The sequence below is a fragment of the Oncorhynchus kisutch genome, linkage group LG19 (genome assembly GCF_002021735.2).
Source record: "Oncorhynchus kisutch isolate 150728-3 linkage group LG19, Okis_V2, whole genome shotgun sequence".
In the NCBI taxonomy this organism is placed as follows: Eukaryota; Metazoa; Chordata; class Actinopteri; order Salmoniformes; family Salmonidae; genus Oncorhynchus; species Oncorhynchus kisutch.
In genome coordinates, this window is record NC_034192.2 from 56,791,166 (window position 1) to 56,815,814 (window position 24,649).

The following is a 24,649-nucleotide window of genomic DNA, read 5'->3' on the forward strand; positions in this document are numbered from 1 at the left end:
CACATGATTAATAGTAACTTCAATGCACAACTGTCCTCCAATGTTGAACCCTGCCCGATAATCAAACACATTAACTAACACACGTGTATATTCTTATTTCATCAACTGCTGTAACAATTCTGATCAGTAGGTAAGTAAATTATCTTTGTGTCAATTTGACAATATCGATGTGTACTCAAAGCTCTCGCCTGCGTGACGCAAACAGACAGGGATCGGCGCTAAACGAGGCCACGCATTGTCTGGCCCTCCCGCCCTCCGTTGCGAGCGAGCAACGTGATTGGCCCAGGCCTCGGAAAGAGTGCCCGGGGATCCAAATGTACAGGCCGCATTTATCTTAGTGTCGAAAAATAAACCCAAACAATAACAGACACAACCGAGAAAGGAAACATATCGACGATCAATTTGAAGGAGTCCATTATAAGGTAAAATATTTCGAAACGATTGAAAATGCATATCAAATATATGACTAGGGCCCAGTCGGCCGTTACGGGCCTTCTACAGCCCGTCGAAAAACAACATGGTTGATAATGCCGCATGCTCTAGCTAACATGCTAGGCTAGCTAGCTAATGTCCCTTCGCAATTACAAATGCATCGATAAATGTTTAGCTACTAGCAATGTTGTGAATGTACAGGACGATTGTATTTATTTTGTGGTATCGATCGCGTGTCATGGTGTTCATTTAGCACCAATCGTTGATGTATGGAGGTTTTATGGAGTTTTAAAACACGCTATCAAACTAGCTAACCAAAATGGCGGAATCGAGGCTAACTAGCTACGGTTATTGTGGGCGCAACGGTTTATATATAAATATACCGTAAGTAACAGCCACCAAGCACTATACACCCTTTTCAATGACTTATTATTGTTATTATACATCCCTTTCTTTGCAGTATTGCTCAACGTTGCGTTTGTGGAATTTCCCCCCAGATGTCGACATCTGCCGCAAAACGTCTGCACAACTCCGAACAAGCTTGCTTAGTTCGTTATTAGCTTGCGGGCTAGCCCGCTACAGATAGCCCTCTACGCCACCGCCACCCAATGAATGTGGATGTTTGCAAGTGTTAACACGAACATTTTGGTAATCAGGTGGAATTAGTAATACTAACTAGTTGGTTCTGTTCATTCTTTTTGTTTTAAATAGCGAGTACTCGCTAGCATGCCCTACAGTTGCATAATCCAGGCAGCCATGAAATTGGGCAATGAATGGTGGGCGTGTGTGGGACAACTCAAATCATTGCATTTGAGAAGCAGGAAAAACAACCGTTATTTATCCGTTCTAGGTTTCTTTCGACCGTCGCATAATATAAATATGACCGAATATCTCATTATTCAGTCATATTCCATATGAGCTAGGACTGACTCAAATGGTATCAACAAGTGTTAACCAATCAACAGTTTCCACAGTAGCACCAATTAACTATGTGGTCATATTTTTCCAGACATGAATTTTGTCAAGGCAGACACAGCAATGCCAGTAGCTAGAATACTGCAGTTTCAGCATCCTTATCATAAAATAGCATACGCAGAGGATATCTACTGGATATGTGATGTCGTCAGTTTTTTCCACACTTCCTCTTGTGTTCCCTGGATGAAAGATCAATGTTTTCAGTGACATCTATCTGTTTGTTGTCCATTCTTTGCAGGGTTCTCTCTCCCAATGGAAGGAAGACACACCAGCAACACACTGTTCTTATTTTAGAGTGCATTGTCATCAAATGTGAAGGTAATACACACTGACAGTAATTAATATCCAGGGCCTTTCTCTGAGTAGGAGTGCTGCTCTAAGATCTGTCCATATAATATTATTCATTATGATCTAAAAGCCAAACTGATCCCAGTTCAGCACTCCTACTCTGATATACTTTGTGGATACTGTCCCTAATCATCTGACATTCCTGAATTCACATAGTGTGTAACGAGTATTGAACCTCTTGAAAGGATGTGTAGGCCTAACATGAATAATTTTATTTAAGCTTTTTTAAGATCAAAGAGATGGACCACGGTGGAGGGATCCTGGAGCTACACACACAGGAGTTAAAGATGCCTCACACCATGATCATGCAAGACTTTGGTAGGTCAATATAGCCTTGTGATAATGTATACTTTGGGTTAATTAGCCTTCACTTGATAGCCCAATGCCTCATGCAAAGTTAGATGCTGAACACACTACAGCAAAGTCTTGTGTAGCTGTACCTTTTTTGGTGCTTTTCCACAAAGAGGAAAGCCTGGAAATGCCTCAGGCCAAACCAGGGCTGCAGTGGAAAAACATTCCTGTAATAATCTTCCCCCTCTTACTGTTTCCCTGTGCAGTGGCAGGAATGAGGGGCCTGGCCCACATCGACGGGGATCACATTTTGGTGTCTGTGCCTGAGGGCATGCTCCTGTCTGACGTCATGACAGACGAAGGCATCCTGTTGGAGCACGGCCTGGAGGTGCAGGGCCTCGAGACGGAGGTGGAGGTGGAAGGCCTCGAGACGGAAGTTGAAGGCTTTGGAGCGGAGGTGGTGGAGCTAGAGACACAGATGGTTGAGGGCCTCGAGACGGAGGTGGTTGAAGGCCTGGAGGTCGAGGCCCTGGAGGCGGAGGTGGAAGTCGAGGGCCTTGAAGCAGAGGTAGAGGTCCTAGAGGAATATCTAGAGACTGAGGTGATTGAAGGCCCTGACATCGGACACGAACACTTGCTGGGTTCCGAAGTGGCCATCGAGGAGGCTATAGACTCTCACCATCACCATGTTCTAACATCAGACCTCATCCAGGGCTCAGTCCACCATCACCACCACCACATGCCAGACCAGCTTTTTGTGGAGCACCAGGAGGAGGAGGAGGAGGACGGGTTGGAGGGCTTGGACCAGGAGGTGTTGGTGGGGGAGGAGGAGACAGTGATCCAGGCCCACGAGGAGCTGCCGGTGGACGTGGAGGCTGTCTCTCTGCAGACTGATGAGGAGGACTACCTCATGATCTCCTGTGAGTCAACTACACCTAGAAACAGACTGAGCCTTGATTTCATTGAATTATTTGCTATAATCAGTAATATTAGGGCTGTCCCTTCTTTCGACCAATGGATTGTTAAAAATTTTTACACATGTTTTTTCCCATATAGACACACCCTATGTGTTTTAATAAAATTATATATGTGCTTTGAGCTTGTCTGATGCTTAAAGTTTATGGTTTGATGCCTTAAGAGGGTGCCAAAGATCTAGATAACCAGAAGAAGAAAAAAACTGTCCCAACTATCCTCCTCCCGCTCCTGCTGGCTTTCTGCCATTACTCTCCTGAAGTTTCCGGTAATAGGCTACACGAAGAGTCGGCAAACTTTCTCATGTGGAATACCAATTTATCTTACCATTTCAACAGATCTACGTGACAGTTATGGTTTTCATATTCACATTTTCGTGAAAGTTTAATTGAATTTAAAATAATGTCTTCATATCTCAATCATTGTCATGTGGTTGATAAAAATTATATCAATCTAAATGAACATGATACATACCTAAAACGTTACTTCCATTGCCAACTATGTAAAAACAAATCAAAACATTGCAGCCTGCAGGTAGAAAATATCCTGATTTAAAAACATCTTTAAAAAATCCTATGAATCACATTGGCTACACATGGCCTGTCTGCAACAAACTTGAAACATTGTATCAACTATTAACTTGTGTTCAGCCTCAAGCTAGCACTATCGAACTTACAACATTTGTATAACATTATTCTGGGCCCTCAGTTTCCGCCAGTGAGCTCAGGACAGACACAAGGGATAAGAACCCGTGCTTGACTTGGGCAGGAGCTCACCGGAGCTGAAAACAGGTACCTCAAATGTTCTACCTCTTGAGCTCCTGTTCCTCTTATAGAAAATTAGTTTAAAAGTATTGTGGAGCTCCTGCACCTAAATGTAAACAGTACCAGCACCCAAAATGACTACCGGAACCTATTACAGTTCAAGTCGAGCATTGATAAGAAGCATATTTTATGATATTTTCACTGGATCAGAGAATCGCATTTTCCCCTTTTCAGGCTGAGTGGTTATCAAAAGGGAGAGAGCTGGAAAGATCTTTTCAAATACATTGAGGAACTATTGTCATTCTCAATGGATGTAAAAACAGAATTTGTTTGCTTGCTGTTTGAGGTAAAGAAAACATTACTTTGAGAAGCTCCACAGGTGGTGTGTTAAGCCAATCAGAAATACTATCAGATCCCCAAATGGGCACATTTTATGTCTACATTTGCGTGCATGACAGGTAGCCTATGGGCCTACTTCCATGTGTGTGTGTCCTTACTTAACATTTGACAGGGGTGCTCCAAACAAAAGACAATGACTAATTTGACAGAACTCGTAAATAAAATAAAATAAACCAAAAGTTGTTTCTCACGAGTGTACCAGGTATAGGTTGTGCACTCTGCAAACAACATGTCCACTATGACACTGACAACAGGAAGACAGGAAAAATATTGAATGGATAAAAAAAATGACCGTAACCAAAGTAACATGTTGTAGATTAGGAATGATGGGTAAATGTACTAGTGGTGATATATGAAAAGGGGAATTGATAGACACTAACAATCAAACGCAACCAATTCACACGATGAAGTTATGAGACAATGAATGTGCACAAATTGGCGGTAGAGAGACGAATGCCGAAGTAGGCATTTATCCGTGATTTGGCCTCAGCAGAAGTCAGGGCATTCATACTTCGCGGAGCAGTGCAGCGCTGTTGTCATGGAAATTTGTTTGTATTTATACAGCGTGTACCGTTTCCCCCCTACCGTCAACCAATCATGTCAATGCGGAGCTATTCAGAGCCCTTCTTCATTGTTACAACATTTAGGGGGCTCATTGACTATGTGGTACAGAGCTCGATTTGGCCTTTGGAGGCTACGCAATTGCCAAACACCTTCGATAATGAGCCTCCGACCACATTTTTAGAATCAAGCATAAATTGTCTTTCAGTCTAGAGTCTAGGATGAGTTGGACCGCAGAGTGAAGGAAAAGCATCCAACAAGTGTTCAGCATATGTGGGAACTCCTTCAAGACTGTTGGAAAAGCATTCCAGGTGACTACCTCATGAAGCTGGTTGAGAGAATGCCAAGTGTGCAAAGATGTCATCAAGGCGAAGGGTGGCTACTTTGAAGTATCATATATAAAATATTTTGATTTGTTTAACACCTTTTTTGGTTACTACATGATTCCATGTGTTATTTCATAGTTTTGATGTCGTCACTATTATTCAATGTAGAAAATAGTGAAAAATAGGGGTGAGTAGGGGTATCCAAACTTTTGTATGGTACTGTGTGTGTATATGTATGTGTTACTGCTCGACCTAAAACCATCTCGGTCGACCAACAGCCTAATTGGGGACAGCCCTAATTTGAATCAATATTTACAACCACTGCAAATATATAGGCTAGAATATATCTGAAGGATTGTTTGTAGACCGTTTCTGAAGTCTGTTTTGAGAGCATATTTCATGAACTCTTCTGATCATTTTTGCCTTCCAAGTCCTTGGTATTGTCCTACCCTGCTGCTGTGGAAAAGCTTACTGTCATGTGTTGTTTGTGTCCATCCAGTGGATGACGTTGTTGAGAAGAGAGGAGGCACTCCTCTAGAGATCACTACTGTAATCTAAGTGTGTGTGTCCGTCCATCCAGTGGATGATGTTGGTGAGAAGCTGGACAGTGGAGACACTCCTCTAGAGATCACTACTGTAATCTTAGTGTGTGTGTGTGTGTCCGTCCATCTAGTGGATGACGTTGGTGAGAAGCTGGACAGAGGAGACACTCCTCTAGAGATCACTACTGTAATCTTAGTGTGTGTGTGTGTGTCCGTCCATCCATCCAGTGGATGACGTTGGTGAGAAGCTGGACAGAGGAGACACTCCTCTAGAGATCACTACTGAGGTGATGCATGATGAAGACTCCAACAAGGAGGGGTCCGAGGTCATCAAGGTCTACATCTTCAAAGCCGAGGCTGATGATGATGTGGAGATAGGTGAGTGATACTTCTATCTCGTTCAAAACAACTGGGAACTCTCCGACTTCAGTGCGTTCAAGACCACTGGGAACGCAGGAAAAAAATGAGCTCCGACTAGGGAATAATCGGTTTGAATGGTCATCCAACTCGGAAACTCTGGCATCTTTCTAGAGCTCCAACTTTCCGACCTGAAAATTACCGACGTCATGATTTGACCTTGGTTATTTCAGAGCATAATGTTCATATTCTGAATGGCATCAAACTATTATCTTCTAACGTGAAGTATCAGCTACATACATGGAAATGATAGTTTAGATGGTAAGTGTTCCCTGGAGGAGTAGAGAGATCATAAGTGTGCTAGGGTGTGACTAGCTAGGTGTCCTTCCAATTGGCGACAGATTTTTATGCAAATATTCAAAAATCTGCATAAGAAAATATGTGCTTTATCACACCAGTGCTATTTCCCAAAAATGACTTTTTGTATATAAAATCAGTGCGTGATGACGTAGTGCCCCACAAAATGTACTTTTTCATGTACGGAATAAAAATGAAAAGTTCAATGTGTTTGCATCATTTTCAACTCAACTGATAGTTTTGTCACAAACTGTTGCATTTTAAATGGCATGTGTCTCCTCTGGTCTGGGTACAACAGCTCTCGGATACAGTGAGGGGAGGCTAGTCTACATAATGACATTATTATGGAGAAGAACCAGATGTAGTTTATTTGTTAAACAGCAGTCAAACGTCATCATCTCACCAGAATAAGACCCTCGATATTTTATTGAAAGGAGCATCAATGTCACAGTGCACTTTCAGCACCCTGTGAAGTTCATCGCAACTTATTTAATCTGTAGCCTAATAAACTGCACGGTTTCCCCAGTTGTATTGGGAGGACCACACAACATATCCTCGCGTGACTCCCAAGTATACTTCAATATGGTTATTGTATATTAATATTTGCGCATAAAGGCGTTTTCTCGCATAATTAATTTTACCATCATACAACGATCCCACCATGTCGAATAATTAACTAATAATCTGTCAGCATCTATAAAATTGTACCAAAACTTCCTGTTTCTATCACAGCTGTCGCAATGTTTTTATATATATATATATATATATATATATATATATGGTATAACATTATTTATTCAAAACAGTTCTAGTACTATTTCTATTGGTTTTATTACATTTCACGTCCTGCATGTTGGGGCTCGAAGCCTAAGGTTTTTAATGTACCCTGCAATCACACATGCAACCCTGTACATATGACCATTAAACACTGAAACTTGACTAGCATTAAACTGTCTGTTGAACACTGTGAAACTACTAGCATTAAACTGTCTGTTGAACACTGAAACTACTAGCATTAAACTGTCTGTTGAACACTGAAACTACTAGCATTAAACTGTCTATTGAACACTGAAACTCTACTAGCATTAAACTGTCTATTGAACACTGTGAAACTCTACTAGCATTAAACTGTCTATTGAAGTGTGGTTACTGTCTCTGTCTGTAGGTGGGACCGAGGTGGTGTCTGAAAGTGACTGCCATAACGGCCACCATGCTGGGTCGGAGTCTGGGGGAGGAGGCAGACATGGCCGGGGGGAGAGGATGGTCTACATGGCTGTGAAGGACCACGCCCAGTCAGAGGAAGATATCAGTGAGTAAACACTCTTTAAAAAAATAACTCCATCTGTGGCTTGTTAGTGGAACCCTTCATTTTACCTGTCCAGTCATGTGATCAAACACACCTGGTTAGGTTCATTCTTTTTTATTTTTCAACAAATAGCTTTCACAGGTGCCGTTCAGAAAGATTTTGAAGATGGCGTTGTGCAAATCAACAGTGTTTGTGCATGTTCTGTACATGTGTCTGTGTCGTTCTGTTTTCCAGACCTGGCCGACTTGGCTGAGCAGGTGTAGTTGGTTGAGGAGGAGGGTAAGGGTTGTTACTGAATCTGTCTGTGTGTTTACAGATGTGTCAGACATGGCAGAGCAGGTGTACATGGAGGTGATTGTTGGAGAGGAGGAGACCTCTGCAGTCCAGGAGAACCAGCTAGATGACTCTCCAAACAGCAAGATGTTAGTCCCTGTCTCCTGGGCTGCTGCCTACGGTAAGAAATAAGATTTGTGTGATCAACTGGTTTTATATTCATTAATAACAGTATTCCTTCATCTGGATATAACACAGACAACTATGGGCTCTATTTTAACAAACCGAACGCAATGTTAAGTCCAAGCCTCCGGAGGTAGCCCCCGGAGGTAGCGCTATAGGTTTGATGAATTAACAAATTGTGGCTTTTGTCGAGGCTTGGCCCCTCACTTGCCAATCGTAACATGCTCCATGGCTAAATATGTGGTTGTGTATTTACTATATTTTATGTATTTCCTTGGAATCAATTCCAATGTTAGTTTGTTTTATAGTTTGTTAGAACAGCTTACAGAAACAAAATAACAAAATATAGACCTTTGCTGAATATGTTTGCTCGAACCTGTCAGCACTGAAATAGGGGCGAGGCCTACAGTGAATTGCATTAGGACTGAGCATGGACAAACCAAACGTTGCCAATAAGCATGATTAAATTCATTATTATTTTAGGCTTAAAATGAGTGAATAATTGTAATACAAGCTAAATGTCTTAATACACTTACAGGCACCATAATTGCTTCCTGTGGGCATATCATTTTTAAACAACGCAGGCTCTGATTTTACGCCCATCCAAGCTGGACAAAGATCCAATGTAAAGAGAAAGGGAGAATGTCCCCTCTCCTGTTATACTGCTTCCAAATATGTTTTTTATACATATTGGAACCGTCTTACAAATCGCAGTCACACTTTTCCAGAAGTGCATTGCATGAGCGCCACAGACGTTCTCACCATTAAACCAGGACACAGATTTTTTTCTAATAAATTTGCTTGTTTTTGTTTGGTTTTTAATAAAATTAATCTGTTTTTCAACAGCATTACATTTTACATGGATTTATTGTTATCATCAAATCTGTTGAATCAGCCAAATTGCTGTTGAACCAGCCTTCGTTATAGTAGGCTGAGGGTAAGAGTAGTTAAAAAAAAAAAAAATGAAATGGGAAAACATTTTGTTACAGGAGAATAACTTCTAAATACGAGTTTGGCCGGTATTCACAGAGGTTCTCATCTCTCGTTTCACGGTGGATGTTGAAACCTTTTTGGGGGCCAACAGTTGACCAACAGCTGAATTTAGTTGGTTTACTATTCTTGTGAAGACTTATGGTACTCACAGGTATAGTAAATCGTGTACACGCTCACACACAGACCTTTCAGCAGTAGTGCTTGTTTTAGTATTTGCTAAACCCTTATTTCTCCTCCCCTGCTGTTTATATGTATACTGAACAAAAATATAAACGCAACACGTAAAGTGTTGGTCTCATGTTTCATGAGCTGAAATTAAAGACCCCAGAGATGTGCCATACGGACAAATAGCTTATGTCTCTCAAATGTTGTGAGCACATTTTTTACGTCCCTGTTAGTGAGCATTTCTCCTTTGCCAAGATAATCCATCTACCTGACAGGTGTGGCATATCAAGAAGCTGATTGAACAGCATGATCATTACACAGGTGCACCTTGTGCTGGGGACAATAAAATGCCACTCTAAAATGTGCAGTTTTGTCACACAACACAATTCCACAGATGTCTCAAGTTTTGAGGAAGAGTGCAATTGACTGCGTATTCCCAGTATCCAGCAACTTCATACAGCCATTGAAGAGGAGTGGGACAACATTCCACAGGCCACAATCGACAGCCTGATCAACTCTATGTGAAGGATATGTATCACGCTGCATGAGGCAGGTGGTGGTCACACCAGATACTGACTGGTTTTGTGATCCAAGGCCCTACCTTTTTGTTTTAAGGTATCTGTGACAACATATGCATATCTGTATTCCCAGTCATGTGATCCATAGATTAGGGCCTAATTAATTAACAGATTTCCTTATGAACTGTAACTCGGTAAAATCTTAAATTGTTTCATGTTTTGTTTTTGTTCATAAGTCTTTCTCCTCCCCTGCTGTGTAATTCCATTTAAAGGGCTTTTAAAATGTTTTTTACCTTTTATTTAACCAGGCAAGTCAGTTAAGAACAAATTCTTATTTTCAATGGCGGCCTAGGAACAGTGGGTTAACTGCCTGTTCAGGGGCAGAACGACAAGCTTGTCAGCTCGGGGATTTGAACTTATAACCTTCCGGTTACTAGTCCAACGCTCTAATCACTAGGCTACCCTGCCGCCCCAGTGCTAGACCCGCTTTATTGGCATAGGGAACATATGTTAATGTTGCCGAATCAAGTGAAATAGAAAATAAACTAAAGTGAAATAAACAATAATGATATGGGTCGTTTTAGATGTCATTATGGCTATGTACAGTTTTGTAACGATGTGCAAATTGTTAAAGTACAAAAGGGAAAATATATGGGTTGCCTTTGTGATGGCACACGGTGGTATTTCACCCAGTAGATATGGGAGTTGATCAAATTGGGTTTGTTTTCAAATTCTTTATAGGTCTGTTATCTGAAGGAAATATGTGTCTCTAATATGGTGGTGCAGGAGGTTAGGACGTGCAGCTCAGTTTCCACCTCATTTTGTGGGCAGTGAGCACATAGCCCGTCTTCTCTTGAGAGCCATGTCTGCCTACGGTGGCCTTTCTCAATAGCAAGGCTATGCTCACTGAGTCTGTACATAGTCAAAGATTTCTTTTAAGTTTGTTTCAGTCACAGTGGTCAGGTATTCTACCACTGTGTACTCTCTGTTTAGGGCCAAATAGCATTCTAGTTTGCTCATTTTTTTTGTAAATTCTTTCCAATGTGTCAAGTAATTATTTTTGTTTTCTCATGATTTGGTTGGGTCTAATTGTGTTGCTGTCCTAGGGCTCTGTGGGGTGTGTTTGTGTTTGTGAACAGAGCCCCAGGACCAGCTTGCTTAGGGGACTTTTCTCCAGGTTCATCTCTCTGTAGGTGATGGCTTTGTAATGGAAGGTTTGGGAGTACCCTTCCTTTTAGGTGGTTGTAGAATGTAACTGCTCTTTTGTTCATTTTGATAATGAGCAGGTATCGTCCTAATTCTGCTCTGCATGCATTATTTGGTGTTTTACGTTGTACCCACAGGATATTTTTCCAAAATTCTGCATGCAGAGTCTTAATTTGGTGGTTCTCTCGTTTTGTGAATTCTTGGATGGTGAGCGGACCCCAGATTTCACAACCATAAAGGGCAATAGGTTCTATAACTGATTTGACATATTTTTGGGGGGGCTAGATGGTATGTTGAATTTTATGTTCCTTTTGATGGCATAGAAGGCCCTTCTTGTCTCTCAGATCGTTCACAGCTTTGTGGAAGTTACCTGTGGTGCTGATGTTTAGGCCGAGGTATGTATAGTTGTTTGTGTGGTCTAGATCAACGGTGTCTAGATGGAATTTGTATTTGTGGTCCTGGCAACTGGACTTTTTTTGGAACACCATTATTTTTGTCTTACTGAGATTCACTGTCACGGCCCAGGTCTGTCACGGCCCAGGTATGGCAGGGCCCAGGTCCAACAGAATCTGTGCAGAAGATCTAGGTGCTGCTGTAGGCCCTCCTTGGTTGGGGACAGAAGCACCAGATCATCAGCAAACGGTAGACATTTAACTTCAGATTCTAGTAGGTTGAGGCTGCATGTTGCAGACTGTTCTAGTGCCCTGTTATATACATGTTGAAGAGGGTGGGGCTTAATGTGTTTTATATGTAGATAAGTCTGTTTCTCCTGCTGTTTTAAATGTAGATAACAACAGTGTGGACACGGTGAGGAATGGAGGGACCAGGCCATACCTTCAGATCAGAGACGGTCAGGGCACCAACAGAGCCCTCAAACAGAAGATCAAGAAGAAGAAGAGGAATGGCGAGACACGGCAGTGCCAGACCGGTACAGACATTACATTATCACGGCAGTGCCAGACCGGTACAGACATTACATTATCACGGCAGTGCCAGACATTACATTATTACGGCAGTGGTAGACCCGTACAGACAGACATTACATTATCACGGCAGTGCTAGACCCGTACAGACAGACATTACATTATCACGGCAGTTCCAGACCGGTACAGACAGACATTACATTATCCGTTCGTCTGACATGAGCTCAAAGAACATACAACTAGTTATATCTCCTTAATATATCAAATGATCAGAGGGTTGAAAACATGGTGCAGATTCCCTGTTGCTTCCTTTTTATTTATTCTGCTCTTAGACCTTGTGAGTTTTGATCTGCTCCTCAGTAATATACACTACATGGTAAAAAAGTATGTGGACACCTGCTAGACAAACATCTCATTCTAAAATCATGAGCATTAATATGGTGCGACCTGTATGCGATACAGGTCTCCACTCTTCTGGGAAGGATTTCCCCTAGATGTTGGAACATTGCTGTGGGGACTTGCTTTCATTCAACCACGAGCATTGGTGAGATCAGGCGATTAGGCCTGGCTCTAAGTCGACGTTCCAATTCATCCCAAAGGTGTTAGATGGGGTTAAGGTCAGGGCTCTGTGCAGGCCAGTCAAGTTTTTCCACACTGATCTCGACAAACCATTTCTGTATGGACCACGCTTTGTGCACGGCAATGGTAGCGTTCTCGGGTAGGTAGCGTTCTCCTGGCATCCACCATATTAGTTTGTTGGACTGCCAGATGATGAAGCGTGATTCATCCCTCCAGAGAAGGTGTTTCCACTGCTCCAGAGAAGGTGTTTCCACTGCTCCAGAGTCCAATGGCGGCGAGCTTTACACCGCTCCGACGCTTGGCATTGCGTATGGTGATCTTAGGCATGTGTGTGGCTGCTCGGACATGGAAACCCAACTCATGAAGCTCCCAACGAACAGTTCTTGTGCTGACGTTGCTTCCAGAGGCAGTTTTATTATTTTATTTCACCTTTTAGTTAACCGGGTAGTCCAGTTGAGAACAAGTTCTCATTTACAACTGCGACCTGACCAAGATAAAGCAAAGCAGTGCGACAAAAACAACAGTTACACATGGGATAAACAAACGTACAGTCAATAACACAATACTTGTTTTCTATGTACAGTGTGTGCAAATGTAGTAAGATTAGGAAGGTAAGGCAGTAAATGGGGAATAGAAGCGAAATACTTACAATTTAACAAACACTGGAGTGATAGATGTGCAAGTAGAGATACTGGGGTGCCCAAAAATTATATATAACAATATGGTAATGAGGTAGTTTGGTGTGCTATTTACAGATGGGCTGTGTACAGGTACATTGGTAAGCTGCTCTGACAGCTGATGCTTAAAGATGGAGAGTAAGTCTCCAGCTTCGGCAATTATTTTTAATTATTCAATTATTATTAATTTATTTTTTTAAATAAATAATTTTCAATATTTTTTTTAATTGCATTTCTTTCCAGTCATTAGCAGCAGAGACCTGGAAGGAAAGGTGGCCAAATGAGGTGTTGGCTTTGGGGGTGACCAGTGCAATATACCTGCTGGCGCTTGTGCTACGAGTTGGTGTTGCTATGGTGACCAGTGAGCTGAGATAAGGCGGGGCTTTACCTAGCGAAGACTTATAGATGACCTGGAGGCAGTGGGCTTTGCGACGAATATGTTGCGAGGGTCAGCCAACGTCAGCATAGAGGTCGCAGTGGTGGGTAGTATATGGGGCTTGGTGACGAATATGTTGCGAGGGCCAACCAACGAGAGCATACAGGTCGCAGTAGTGGGTAGTATATGGGGCTTGGTGACGAATATGTTGCGAGGGTCAGCCAACGTCAGCATACAGGTCGCAGTGGTGGGTAGTATATGGGGCTTGGTGACGAATATGTTGCGAGGGCCAACCAACGTCAGCATACAGGTCGCAGTAGTGGGTAGTATATGGGGCTTGGTGACGAATATGTTGCGAGGGCCAACCAACGAGAGCATACAGGTCGCAGTAGTGGGTAGTAAATGGGGCTTTGGTGACAAAATGGATGGCACTGTGATAGACTGCATCAGATTTGTTGAGTAGAGTGTTGGAGGCTATTTTGTAAATGACATCGCCGAAGTCAAGGATCTGTAGGATAGTAATTTTTATGAGGGTATGTTTGGCAGCATGAGTGAAAGAGGCTTTGTTGCGAAATAGGAAGCTGATTCTAGATTTAATTTTGGATTGGAGATGCTTAATGTGAGTCTGGAAGGAGAGTTTACAGTCTAACCAGACACCTAGGTATTTGTAGTTGTCCACATATTCTAAGTCAAAACCATCCAGAGTAGTGATGCTGGATGGGCGGGCGGGTGCGGGCAGCAATCGGTTGAAGAGCATGCATTTAGTTTTACTAGCGTTGAAGAGCAGTTGGAGGCCACGGAAGGAGTGTTGTATGGCATTGAAGCTTGTTTGGAGGTTAGTTAACACAGTCTACAGAGAAGGGACAGATGTATACAGAATGGTGTCGTCTGCGTAGAGGTGGATCAGGGAATCATCAGCAGCAAGAGCGACATTGATATATACAGAGAAAAGAGTCGTCCCGAGAATTGATTATTGAAATGATCGATTATCGTGGATTTATCAGTGGTGAGTGTTTCCTAGCCTCAGTGCAGTGGGCAGCTGGGAGGAGGTTCTCTTATTCTCCATGGACTTTACAATGTCCCAAAACCTTTTGGAATTAGTGCTACAGGATGCAAATTTCTGTTTGAAAGCCTTAGCTTTCCTGACTGACTGTGTATATTAGTTCCTGACTTTCCTGAAAAGTTGCATATCGCGGATGCTATTCGATGCTAATGCAGTACGCCACAGGATGTTTTTGTGCTGGTCAAGAGCAGTCAAGTCTGGGGTGAACCAAGGGCTATATCTGTTCTTAGTTCTACATTCTGCACTTTTAAAGAGCAACCCGGCATCCTCTACTGACGGGATGAGGTCAATATCCTTCCAGGACACATGGGCCAATTAGAAATGCCTGCTCTCTGAAGTGTTTTAGGGATTGTTTGACAGTGATGAGGGGTGGTCGTTTGACTGCGGACCCATTATGGATGCAGGCAATGAGGCAATTATCGCTGAGATCCTGGTTGAAGACAACAGAGGTGTATTTGGAGGGCAAGTTGGTCAGGATGATATCTATGACGGTGCCCATGGTTATGGATTTAGGGTTGTACCTGATAGGTTCTTTGATAATTTGTGTGAGATTGAGGGCACCTAGCTTAGATTGTAGTATGGCCGGGGTGTTAAGCATATCCCAGTTTAGGTCACCTAACAGTACGAACTCTGAAGATAGATGGGGGGGGGGGGGGGGGGGGGGGAAATCAATTCACATATGGTGTCCACGGCACAACTGAGGGGTGTCTATAACAAGAGGTGACGGTGAGAGACTTATTTCTGGAAAGGTGGATTTTTAAAAGTAGAAGCTCGAATTGTTTGGGCACTGACCTGGATAGTAAGACAGAACTCTGCAGGCTATCTCTGCAGTATGCATGAAACTAAGGCTTTTACAGTTACAGAAGTCAACAAATGAGAGCGCCTTGGGTGGAGCTGGGGGCTACAGGGTTGGGTTAACCTCTACATCACCAGAGGAATAGGATAAGGGTATGGCTAAAGGCTATAAGATCTGGTCGTCTAGTGCGTTGTGGACAGATCATAAAAGAAGCAGATTTCTGGGCGTGGTAGAATAAATTCAGGGCATGATGTACAGACAAGGGTATGGTAGGATGTGAGTACAGTGGAGGTAAACCTAGGCATTGAGTGACGATGAGAGCGGTTGCGTCTCTGGTGGCACCAGTTAAGCCAGTTGAGGTCTCCGCATGTATGGAGGGTGCGACAAAATAACTAGGCATTTAGGGCAGGGCTGGTGGCTCTATAGTGAAATAAAACAATAATAACTAACATAAACACCAGTAGACAAGGCATATTGACATTGGGGAGAGGCATGTGTAGCCGAGTGGTCATAGGATCCAATGAGCAACAATAGGGGAGTCAGGGAGCCGTTCGGTAGCCGCTACTACGCTAGGCGAGCTGGAGGCTCGGCGAATCAGAAGGCTAGCAGGCCATAGCCAGCAGATGGGTCTTCGACGACGTCGCAATGGAGAAGCCTGTTGAAACCACCTCGGACGATCATGTCGTGATGGATCGGCGGGGCTCTGTCGGCAATAAAGGGTCCAGGCCAATTGGCAAAAGAGGTATTGTAGCCCAAAAATTTGCTGGTAGACCTCTACGGCTAGCCGGGAGATGGGCCTAGCTCGAGGCTACCTCAAGGCTAACTGGTGCTTGCTTTGGGACAGAGGCACTAGCCAGGTGTAGCCACTCGGATTGCAGCTAGCTAGCTGTGATGATCCGGTGTAATGTTCCTTAGCTTGCAGTAGGAATCCGGAGATGGGGTAGAGAAAAAGCAGTCCGATATGCTCTGGGTTGATATTGCGCTGTAGAGACTGGCAGGTATTGATCGAGCTGAGGCTGTCTGGTGTCCGAGTTAACAGTAAAGGCCGCTAGCAGTGGCTAACTGACTACTAGCTAGTTAGCTGGCTAGCTTCTGAAGGGGGTTCCGGTTCTAAAGTATAAAAATAGCAGATCCGTACCACATTGGGTGAGGCGGGTTATAGAAGAGTATATTCTGTCTGTAGATGAAAAGTGAGATTCAAATATATGAAAAAACTAGGAACACAACGACATACACACGGGACGAGACAAAACACACGTCCGACTGCTACTCCATCTTGGAACATACATTTTGGAACTCTGTAGCAAGTGTTGCAACCGAGGACAGACCAAATTTTTGTGCGTTTCAGCACTCGGTGGTCCCATTCTGTGAGCTTGTGTGGCCTACCAATTTGCGACTGAGCCATTGTTGCTCCTAAATGTTTCCATTTCAAAATAACCGCACTTCCAGTTGACCGGGGCAGCTCTAGCAGGACTAAATTACTTGTCGGAAAGGTGGCATCCTACGATGGTGCCACGTTGAAAGTCACTGAGCTCTTCAATAAGGCTGTTCTACTGCCAATGTTTGTCTATAGAGATTGCTTGGCTGTGTGCTTGAATTTATACACTTGTCAGCAATGGGTGTGACTGAAAATAGATTAATCCACTAATTTGAAGCTGTGTCCACATACTTTTGGCCATGTTGTGCATCTCTGCTCTTTGTCTGTCTCGTCAGCTGTGGTCATACGTTCTCAATTGGCTCACCTGGATAATTAAAGGCTAAATACATTTCCCCCCTGTCTCCTCTCAGCTGTGATCATCGGTCCAGACGGCATGCCCCTGACCGTCTACCCCTGTCACATCTGTGGTAAGAAGTTCAGGTCACAAGGCTTCCTCAAGTGCCACATGAAGAACCATCCTGACCACCACCTTAAGAAGTACCAATGTACCGACTGTGACTTCACCACCAACAAGAAGGTCTCTGTCGTCTCTCATATCTCTGATGTTCAAGTCATTGGACATTATCTGTTATTACACTCCTCTTTTCTTCTCCCCTTCATTTACTCTATTCTTTTCTGTTATTTAAGCAATAATGCCTGAGAACCCGGGAATTATCAGACAAGGGCTGTTCTGAGGCCCAAGGCGAAGCCAAGGGCCAGGATTACTGCCTTGAAGGGAGTTGTCCCTCTAATTCCCAGGTTCGAGGGCATTATAACTTTTTGTATAATCTTTGCAGACATACAGTGGGGCAAAAAAGTATTTAGTCAGCCACCAATTGTGCAAGTTCTCCCACTTAAAAAGATGAGAGGCCTGTCATTTTTATCATAGTACACTTCAACTATAACAGACAAAATGAGAGAAAAAAATCCAGAAAATCACATTGTAGGATTTTTTATGAATTTATTTGCAGATTATGGTGGAAAAATAAGTATTTGGTCAATAACAAAAGTGTATCTCAATACTTTGTTATATACCCTTTGTTGGCAATGACAGAGGTCAAACGTTTTCCGTAAGTCTTCACAAGGTTTTCACACAGTTGCTGGTATTTTGGCCCATTCCTCCATGCAGATCTTGCCGTGGATATTTCCTCTATTTACCAAATCATGAGAGCAAACCACACACCAGTCAGAGTTATGCTTAATCTTCACCTTTAATAATAATTAAGCTTTTGCAATAGCATTTTGACTTTCAACAGTTCAGTATCTCTAATGAAAAGTTGAGAGTCCCAACATAATGGCAAATGGGATCCTTTATAGCAAAGATCCACCCCCCCTAGTCGACATGACAAACCACAGGTCTTAGGAACTTACACAAAGAAAGACTTTACATTAGAGAGGAGTATCCCCTAGCCAGACAGAGTTGGCTATAAATTATCCTTCAGTTTGGTCTCCTAAACAAAGCTCTTATCTCGTCCTTGGTACAAAATGGTACCAAGACATTACCCCCACCCTATGATATATATCAAATTGTCATTTATATACAACCAATTCTAAATACAACCAATCCTGGACAAGCTCACGGAGAGGAGAGTGAGGCTATAGGTTAAGATAGGGGCAACAAAAGAGGGAGCATAGAATTATTCCAGACACTGCCATCCTCCTCTCCCCGATGGGAAAAGTAGGGAGTAACTGGCACACAGACACAGTGGAGCAAAAGATATGTTTACACATGATGACACCTTGACCTCTCCCCTCTCTGCGGCCCATGCAACTTAGTCCTGACAGAGAACAGATACTGCAACCCCGCCACAGTATTATACAAACACATTCTGATGAGAAGTAACTTACAAACATATGATGAATATAAAACATCTTACCTATGTTACCAACCAATTCTGATTATTCCCCAACAATCTCCTCTAGAGCAGTGATGTTTTGGGGCTGTTGCTGGGCAACACAGACTTTCAACTCCCTCCAAAGATTTTCTATGGGGTTGAGATCTGGAGACTGGCTAGGCCACTCCAGGACCTTGAAATGCTTCTTACGAAGCCACACCTTCGTTGCCCGGGCGGTGTGTTTGGGATCATTGTCATGCTGAAAGACCCAGCCACGTTTCATCTTCAATGCCCTTGCTGATGGAAGGAGGTTTTCACTCAAAATCTCACGATACATGGCACCATTCATTCTTTCCTTTACACGGCTCAGTCGTCCTGGTCCCTTTGCAGAAAAACAGCCCCAAAGCATGATGTTTCCACCCCCGTGCTTCACAGCAGGTATGATGGTGTTCTTTGGATGCAACTCAGCATTCTTTGTCCTCCAAACACGACGAGTTGAGTTTTTACCAAAGTTATATTTTGGTTTCCATATGACATTCTCCTAATCTTCTTCTGGATCATCCAAATGCTCTCTAGCAAACTTCAGACGGGCCTGGACATGTACTGGTTTAAGCAGGGGGACACGTCTGGCACTGCAGGATTTGAGTCCCTGGCTGCGTAGTGTGTTACTGATGGTAGGCTTTGTTACTTTGGTCCCAGCTCTCTACAGGTCATTCACTAGGTCCCCCTGTGTGGTTCTGGGATTTTTGCTCATCGTTCTTGTGATCATTTTGACCCCACGGGGTGAGATCTTGCGTGGAGCCCCAGATCGAGGGAGTTTATCAGTGGTCTTGTATGTCTTCCATTTCCTAATATTTGCTCCCACAGTTGATTTCTTCAAACCAAGCTGCTTACCTATTGATATTCAGTCTTCCCAGCCTGGTGCAGGTCTACAATTTTGTTTCTGGTGGCCTTTGACAGCTCTTTGGTCTTGGCCATAGTAGAGTTTGGAGTGTGACTGTTTGAGGTTGTGGACAGGTGTCTTTTATACTGATAACAAGTTCAAACTGGTGCCATTAATACAGGTAACGAGTGGAGGACAGAGGAGCCTCTTAAAGAAGAAGTTACAGGTCTGTGAGAGCCAGAAATCTTGCTTGTTTGTAGGTGACCAAATACTTATTTTCCACCATAATTTGCTAATAAATTCATTAAAAATCCTACAATGTGATTTTTCTGGATTTTTTTCTCTCTCATTTTGTCTGTCATAGTTGAAGTGTACCTATGATGAACATTACAGGCCTCATCTTTTTAAGTGGGAGAACTTGCACAATTGGTGGCTGACTAAATACGTTTTTGCCCCACTATGTTTATTCATTAAAATATGACGGACATTTTAGAATTAAAAATATTATTTTAACGAGTACATTTTGTTTTTGCATTCTGAAGTTTTTACCCAAGTGTACTGGTCATGAGTTATTTTCTTAGCATTGACGACAGGGTCAAAACATAATCATTCTATTCATTATATGTTGCTATGCCATTTGACCTTGCAATGCTAAACAAATCATTGGCATGTAGCTAGCTAGCAGAGAGTCAATGATGATGAGAGACAAGCACTTCAATAAATAATCATTCAATAAATGTCCAATAGAATTCATGGATTTCTGAGTGCTTATGGTTTCCATGGTGAATTATTAGTTTTGGGTTCATTCTTGGGCTAGCTAGCCTATTGGCAGGGGAGAGATTTCCCCCCCCCCCCCCCCCCTACTGTTGCAAACCAAATAGTAGCATGGGAAAAAATCGTGTGATGTTTTTTTTTCTCCCAGAGGGAAATTAAGTTGATGAATTTCCTGCCTGGTCTGCTGGACAGTGGAATTATGAGATTAATACATCATGGTATTTTGCGTGAGTTGTTGTCTCATAACTCCTGCATATCAACCAATCAGGAACCAGACAACCCGTTTTATAATATAACGTTGTAACTCCTCCCTGTTAAGTGTGTTGCTCTTGTGACATGTCTGTAAAATGCACTATAAATATATTCTGTTTTTGTTTTTGAAGGTCAACTTCCACAACCACCTGGAGTCCCACAAGCTACTGGTCCATCGCAGTGACAGAGACAGAACCTCTTCCCCAGACTACCCAGAATACAACAGGACCACCCCAGACTACCCAGAATACAACAGGACCACCCCAGAGTACCCAGAATACAACAGGACCACCCCAGAGTACCCAGAATACAACAGGACCACCCCAGAGTACACAGAGTACACCCGGCGTTACCACGAAGACAGCCAGCTAGGATCTAACAAGCTGATCCTGAGGGACAAGGAGTCCAAACTGCACCACTGTAAGTACTGTGACTATGAGACTGCAGAGCAGGGGCTCCTCAACCGCCACCTATTGGCCGTTCACAGCAGGAACTTCGCCCACGTGTGCGTGGAGTGTGCTAAAGGCTTCCGTCACCCGTCAGAGCTCAAGAAGCACATGCGGACCCACACGGGGGAGAAGCCGTACTGCTGCCCGCACTGTGACTTTCGCTGTGCAGACCAGTCCAACCTAAAGACTCACATCAAGAGCAAGCACGGTGCCGACCTGCCTTTTAAGTGTGGCCACTGCCCCCAGGCCTACGCTGACGTAGGGGAGCTACAGCGGCACACAGAGATGGTGCAGGGCCACAAGACCCACCAGTGTCCCCACTGTGAACACAAGAGCACCAACTCCTCTGATCTAAAACGACACATTATATCTGTTCACACCAAAGACTTCCCTCACCAGTGTGACGTGTGTGAGAAGGGCTTCCACCGGCCCTCTGAGCTGAAGAAACACTCAGAGACGCACAAGGGCAGCAAGGTGCACCAGTGCAGGCACTGTAACTTCACGACCTCTGACCCTTTCACCCTCAGCAGACACATCCTGTCCGTTCACACCAAGGACCTCCCCTTTAAGTGTAAACGCTGCCGGCGAGGGTTCCGCCAGTCCACGGAGCTGAAGAAACACATGAAGACCCACAGCGGGAGGAAGGTGTACCAGTGTCAGTACTGCGAGTACAACAGCCCGGACGCTTCAGGATTCAAACGCCACGTGATTTCGATCCACACCAAGGAATACCCCCACTGCTGTGACTACTGTTGTAAAGGCTTCCGAAGGCCCTCGGAGAAGAGCCAGCACATAGCCAGACATCACAAAGATATGCTGATGGAGCGTTGTTAATACAATGTTGACACAACGTTACCCGGACAGACAGACTGGCACACTCACTCCTTAGTCTACCTGATTCACACGACAAAGGGGGAACACGTTTAGGCAGTTGATAAGGATGGAATGGTACATTTAGACTGCTAGCGACGATAACATTCTGACTGTTTCTCTTTTTCTACTGGTTGTATAGAGTAGGAAGAGGTCTCACCAGACCCCCCCTCCCCATTCCCTCTCCCCCAGGCGTAATCAAACTAAGCATGTGGTGGAAGTTGGTGAAGTTTAAAACCAGTGTATATGTTGTCAGTGGTGCGCCTGTCACTCTTTCTGTATTTATCTGCAGAGAGACGATTCACCATATGATGAACATTTATTTTTTTCAGGGTCTCAAAATATGTCTGTGTGTATTCCTGTTGAATATCTGGAAGAAAGAAATGGACAGAAGTCCTCTAATATAGGAAGTGGTTATTTGAGAACATCATTCAGGCCTGTTCTTCTCTATCTCACCAGACTGTATCTGGATCAAACTAGTGCATACTGTATCTGGATCAAACTAGTGCATACTGTATCTGGATCAAACTAGTGCATACTGTATCTGGATCAAACTAGTGCATACTGGATCTGGATCAAACTAGTGCACACTGTATCTGGATCAAACTAGTGCATACTGTATCTGGATCAGACTACTGTATCAAACTAGTGCATACTGTATCTGGATCAAACTAGTGCATACTGTATCTGGATCAAACTAGTGCATACTGGAGAGCTGCAATGCTCTGCTAACAACTTGTCTTCAAACCTGGGTTCAAATCATTTTTTTAATATTTCTTATACGTTTAGCATTTCCTTTAACCTGCCTAGAGTGGACTTTTGCGAATCGGTTGGTTCTGTTTTGCCTGGCAAGCCAAACGAAGGTATGTATTTGAAATTATTACAAATAGTTTTTGAACCCAGGTCTAAGTATCCTCCCAATAACCTGGTTTATACCCTAATACCGTTTGTTTTAAAGGCAATCTGAATCACAATCATGTCATTATGAGCCTGTGGGCCCTGTTTGGGTGGTCCACCTGTGAGGTCAGAGTGGAACAATGTTTACACAAGCACCTTAATCTACGAGCATTGAAACCAACTCGTTTTTTTAAAAAACAAACAGAACTTTGTTTTTGTTTCTTCTTAACAGTGCCAATTTATTATTAATTCAACTTTAATGTTTTGGTGTTTGGTGGACAGATGGTTCTGTATGTTTGGTAAAAACTTCAGCTGTTGTCACCACAGTTTTTTGACCTTGTGATTGCCACTGTAAGTTGTGTATATGACCTTGTGAATGCCACTGTAAGTTGTGTATATGACCTTGTGAATGCCACTGTAAGTTGTGTATGTGTCATCACATAGAACACAGATGTGGTCACACACAAGCCAACCATCCGATGGTCAGGTCTTATGTTCTGTTTCTCCTCATGCACTGAGCTCTGCTAAAACAGACATCTGAAAAGTAAAGTGATTTTAAGTCTCAAACATATGCCGTGTAAAGAGATTGTGTGTTTGAGTCAGTAGAAAGCACTTTAACTATTATTTTGTTAATTTTACATGTACGCAAAGGTGTATAATGTATATTCCCTGAATGAGACAATATGAGTGTTGTGGGTATTTCAGGGCCTGGAGTGGGACGGTAGCGACCAGTATTCATCCAAATGTATTATCAAAAGAGAGCTGTCTAATGAACTCTTCTGTTTTCATATCTGTTAGGTAATTGGTTGGTCATTCTGTTGAGATTTCTGCTCACTGGTGTCCAGCAACCCCACAGTCAGTTGGCTACACACACCTTAAGTACAATGGTGGAGAGATTGTCGTTGGAGTCTTAAAGTATGCACATAGTAGGCTGGCCATGAAATGAATTGTGTTTCAAAAAAAATGTATGTATTTTTTTTTTTGTCTGACTTCAGAAACTACTGGTGAGGAGCAACCAAAATAAACAATTACCTTTTTAGTTCTTGCTGTCCTTTTTGGGGGGCATTTAGAGCCTCAAAGGCTCTAGTGAGTAGTGCACGACTAGGGAATAGAATGTCTCCTCTTGCTCAATCATCGCCACAAGATGGCGGTCTAACTCCATGGAAATGTAGGAAATTTAAAACGTTATTTCAAGCTTTACCGATAATGTATTACTCAGTTGAATAGTATGACAACTCACTTAAATGATTATATAAAATACCTAGTGAATAACTTAGGTCAAGAGTGGGTTACCATATTGAAAATGGGAAAGGAGTACTTATACAATATATGTCCCGAATGGCAACTATTCCCCATATAGTGCACTACTTTTGACCAGAGCTCTAAGGGCCTTGTTAAAAAGTAGTGCACTACATGGGGAATGTGGTTCTATTTGGGACAGCCGATATGTGACGCTACCATACTGCTCCCTCTAAGAGACAGAACTTATCGAACTGTGATGTCAGCACTTCTGTGCTCCTCTCCTTCATACATCAGGATTGATTCTCCAGGCAAGACCGTTTAAATGAACCCTGAGACGGAGCGCTCACCCTGGCTGGTATTCCAAAAGGCACCATACTCCCTACAGCTCGATAGCAGGCTACATTAGACTAATATGGATAACAGGCTACATTAGACTAATATGGATAACAGGCTACATTAGACTGTAATATGGATAACAGGCTACATTAGACTATAATATGGATAACAGGCTACATTAGACTATAATATGGATAACAGGCTACATTAGACTAATATGGATAACAGGCTACATTAGACTAATATGGATAACAGGCTACATTAGACTATAATATGGATAACAGGCTACATTAGACTATAATATGGATAACA

General features: G+C 43.0%; 1 protein-coding gene across 3 annotated transcripts; it reads left to right on the top strand.

Annotated features, from left to right (window-relative positions):
* The first annotated feature begins 174 nt into the window (after window positions 1–174).
* On the top strand, window positions 175–23,798 carry LOC109883711 (zinc finger protein 711-like). Of its 3 annotated transcripts, XM_031797152.1 has the most exons (11): window positions 175–422; window positions 1,646–1,725; window positions 1,976–2,073; window positions 2,313–2,966; window positions 5,839–5,988; window positions 7,490–7,633; window positions 7,947–8,084; window positions 11,756–11,896; window positions 17,171–17,337; window positions 20,675–20,799; window positions 20,830–23,798. In XM_031797152.1, exons 3-11 carry the CDS (start codon window positions 1,995–1,997, stop codon window positions 21,824–21,826), a joined length of 2,595 nt encoding a protein of 864 aa, XP_031653012.1. In that variant the 5' UTR covers window positions 175–422; window positions 1,646–1,725; window positions 1,976–1,994; the 3' UTR covers window positions 21,827–23,798. The 3 variants fall into 3 exon arrangements, with proteins under 3 accessions (XP_031653012.1, XP_031653010.1, XP_031653011.1); XM_031797150.1 differs by having other exon boundaries at window positions 20,675–23,798; XM_031797151.1 differs by having other exon boundaries at window positions 207–422; window positions 1,986–2,073; window positions 20,675–23,798.
* The last annotated feature ends 851 nt before the right edge of the window (window positions 23,799–24,649 follow it).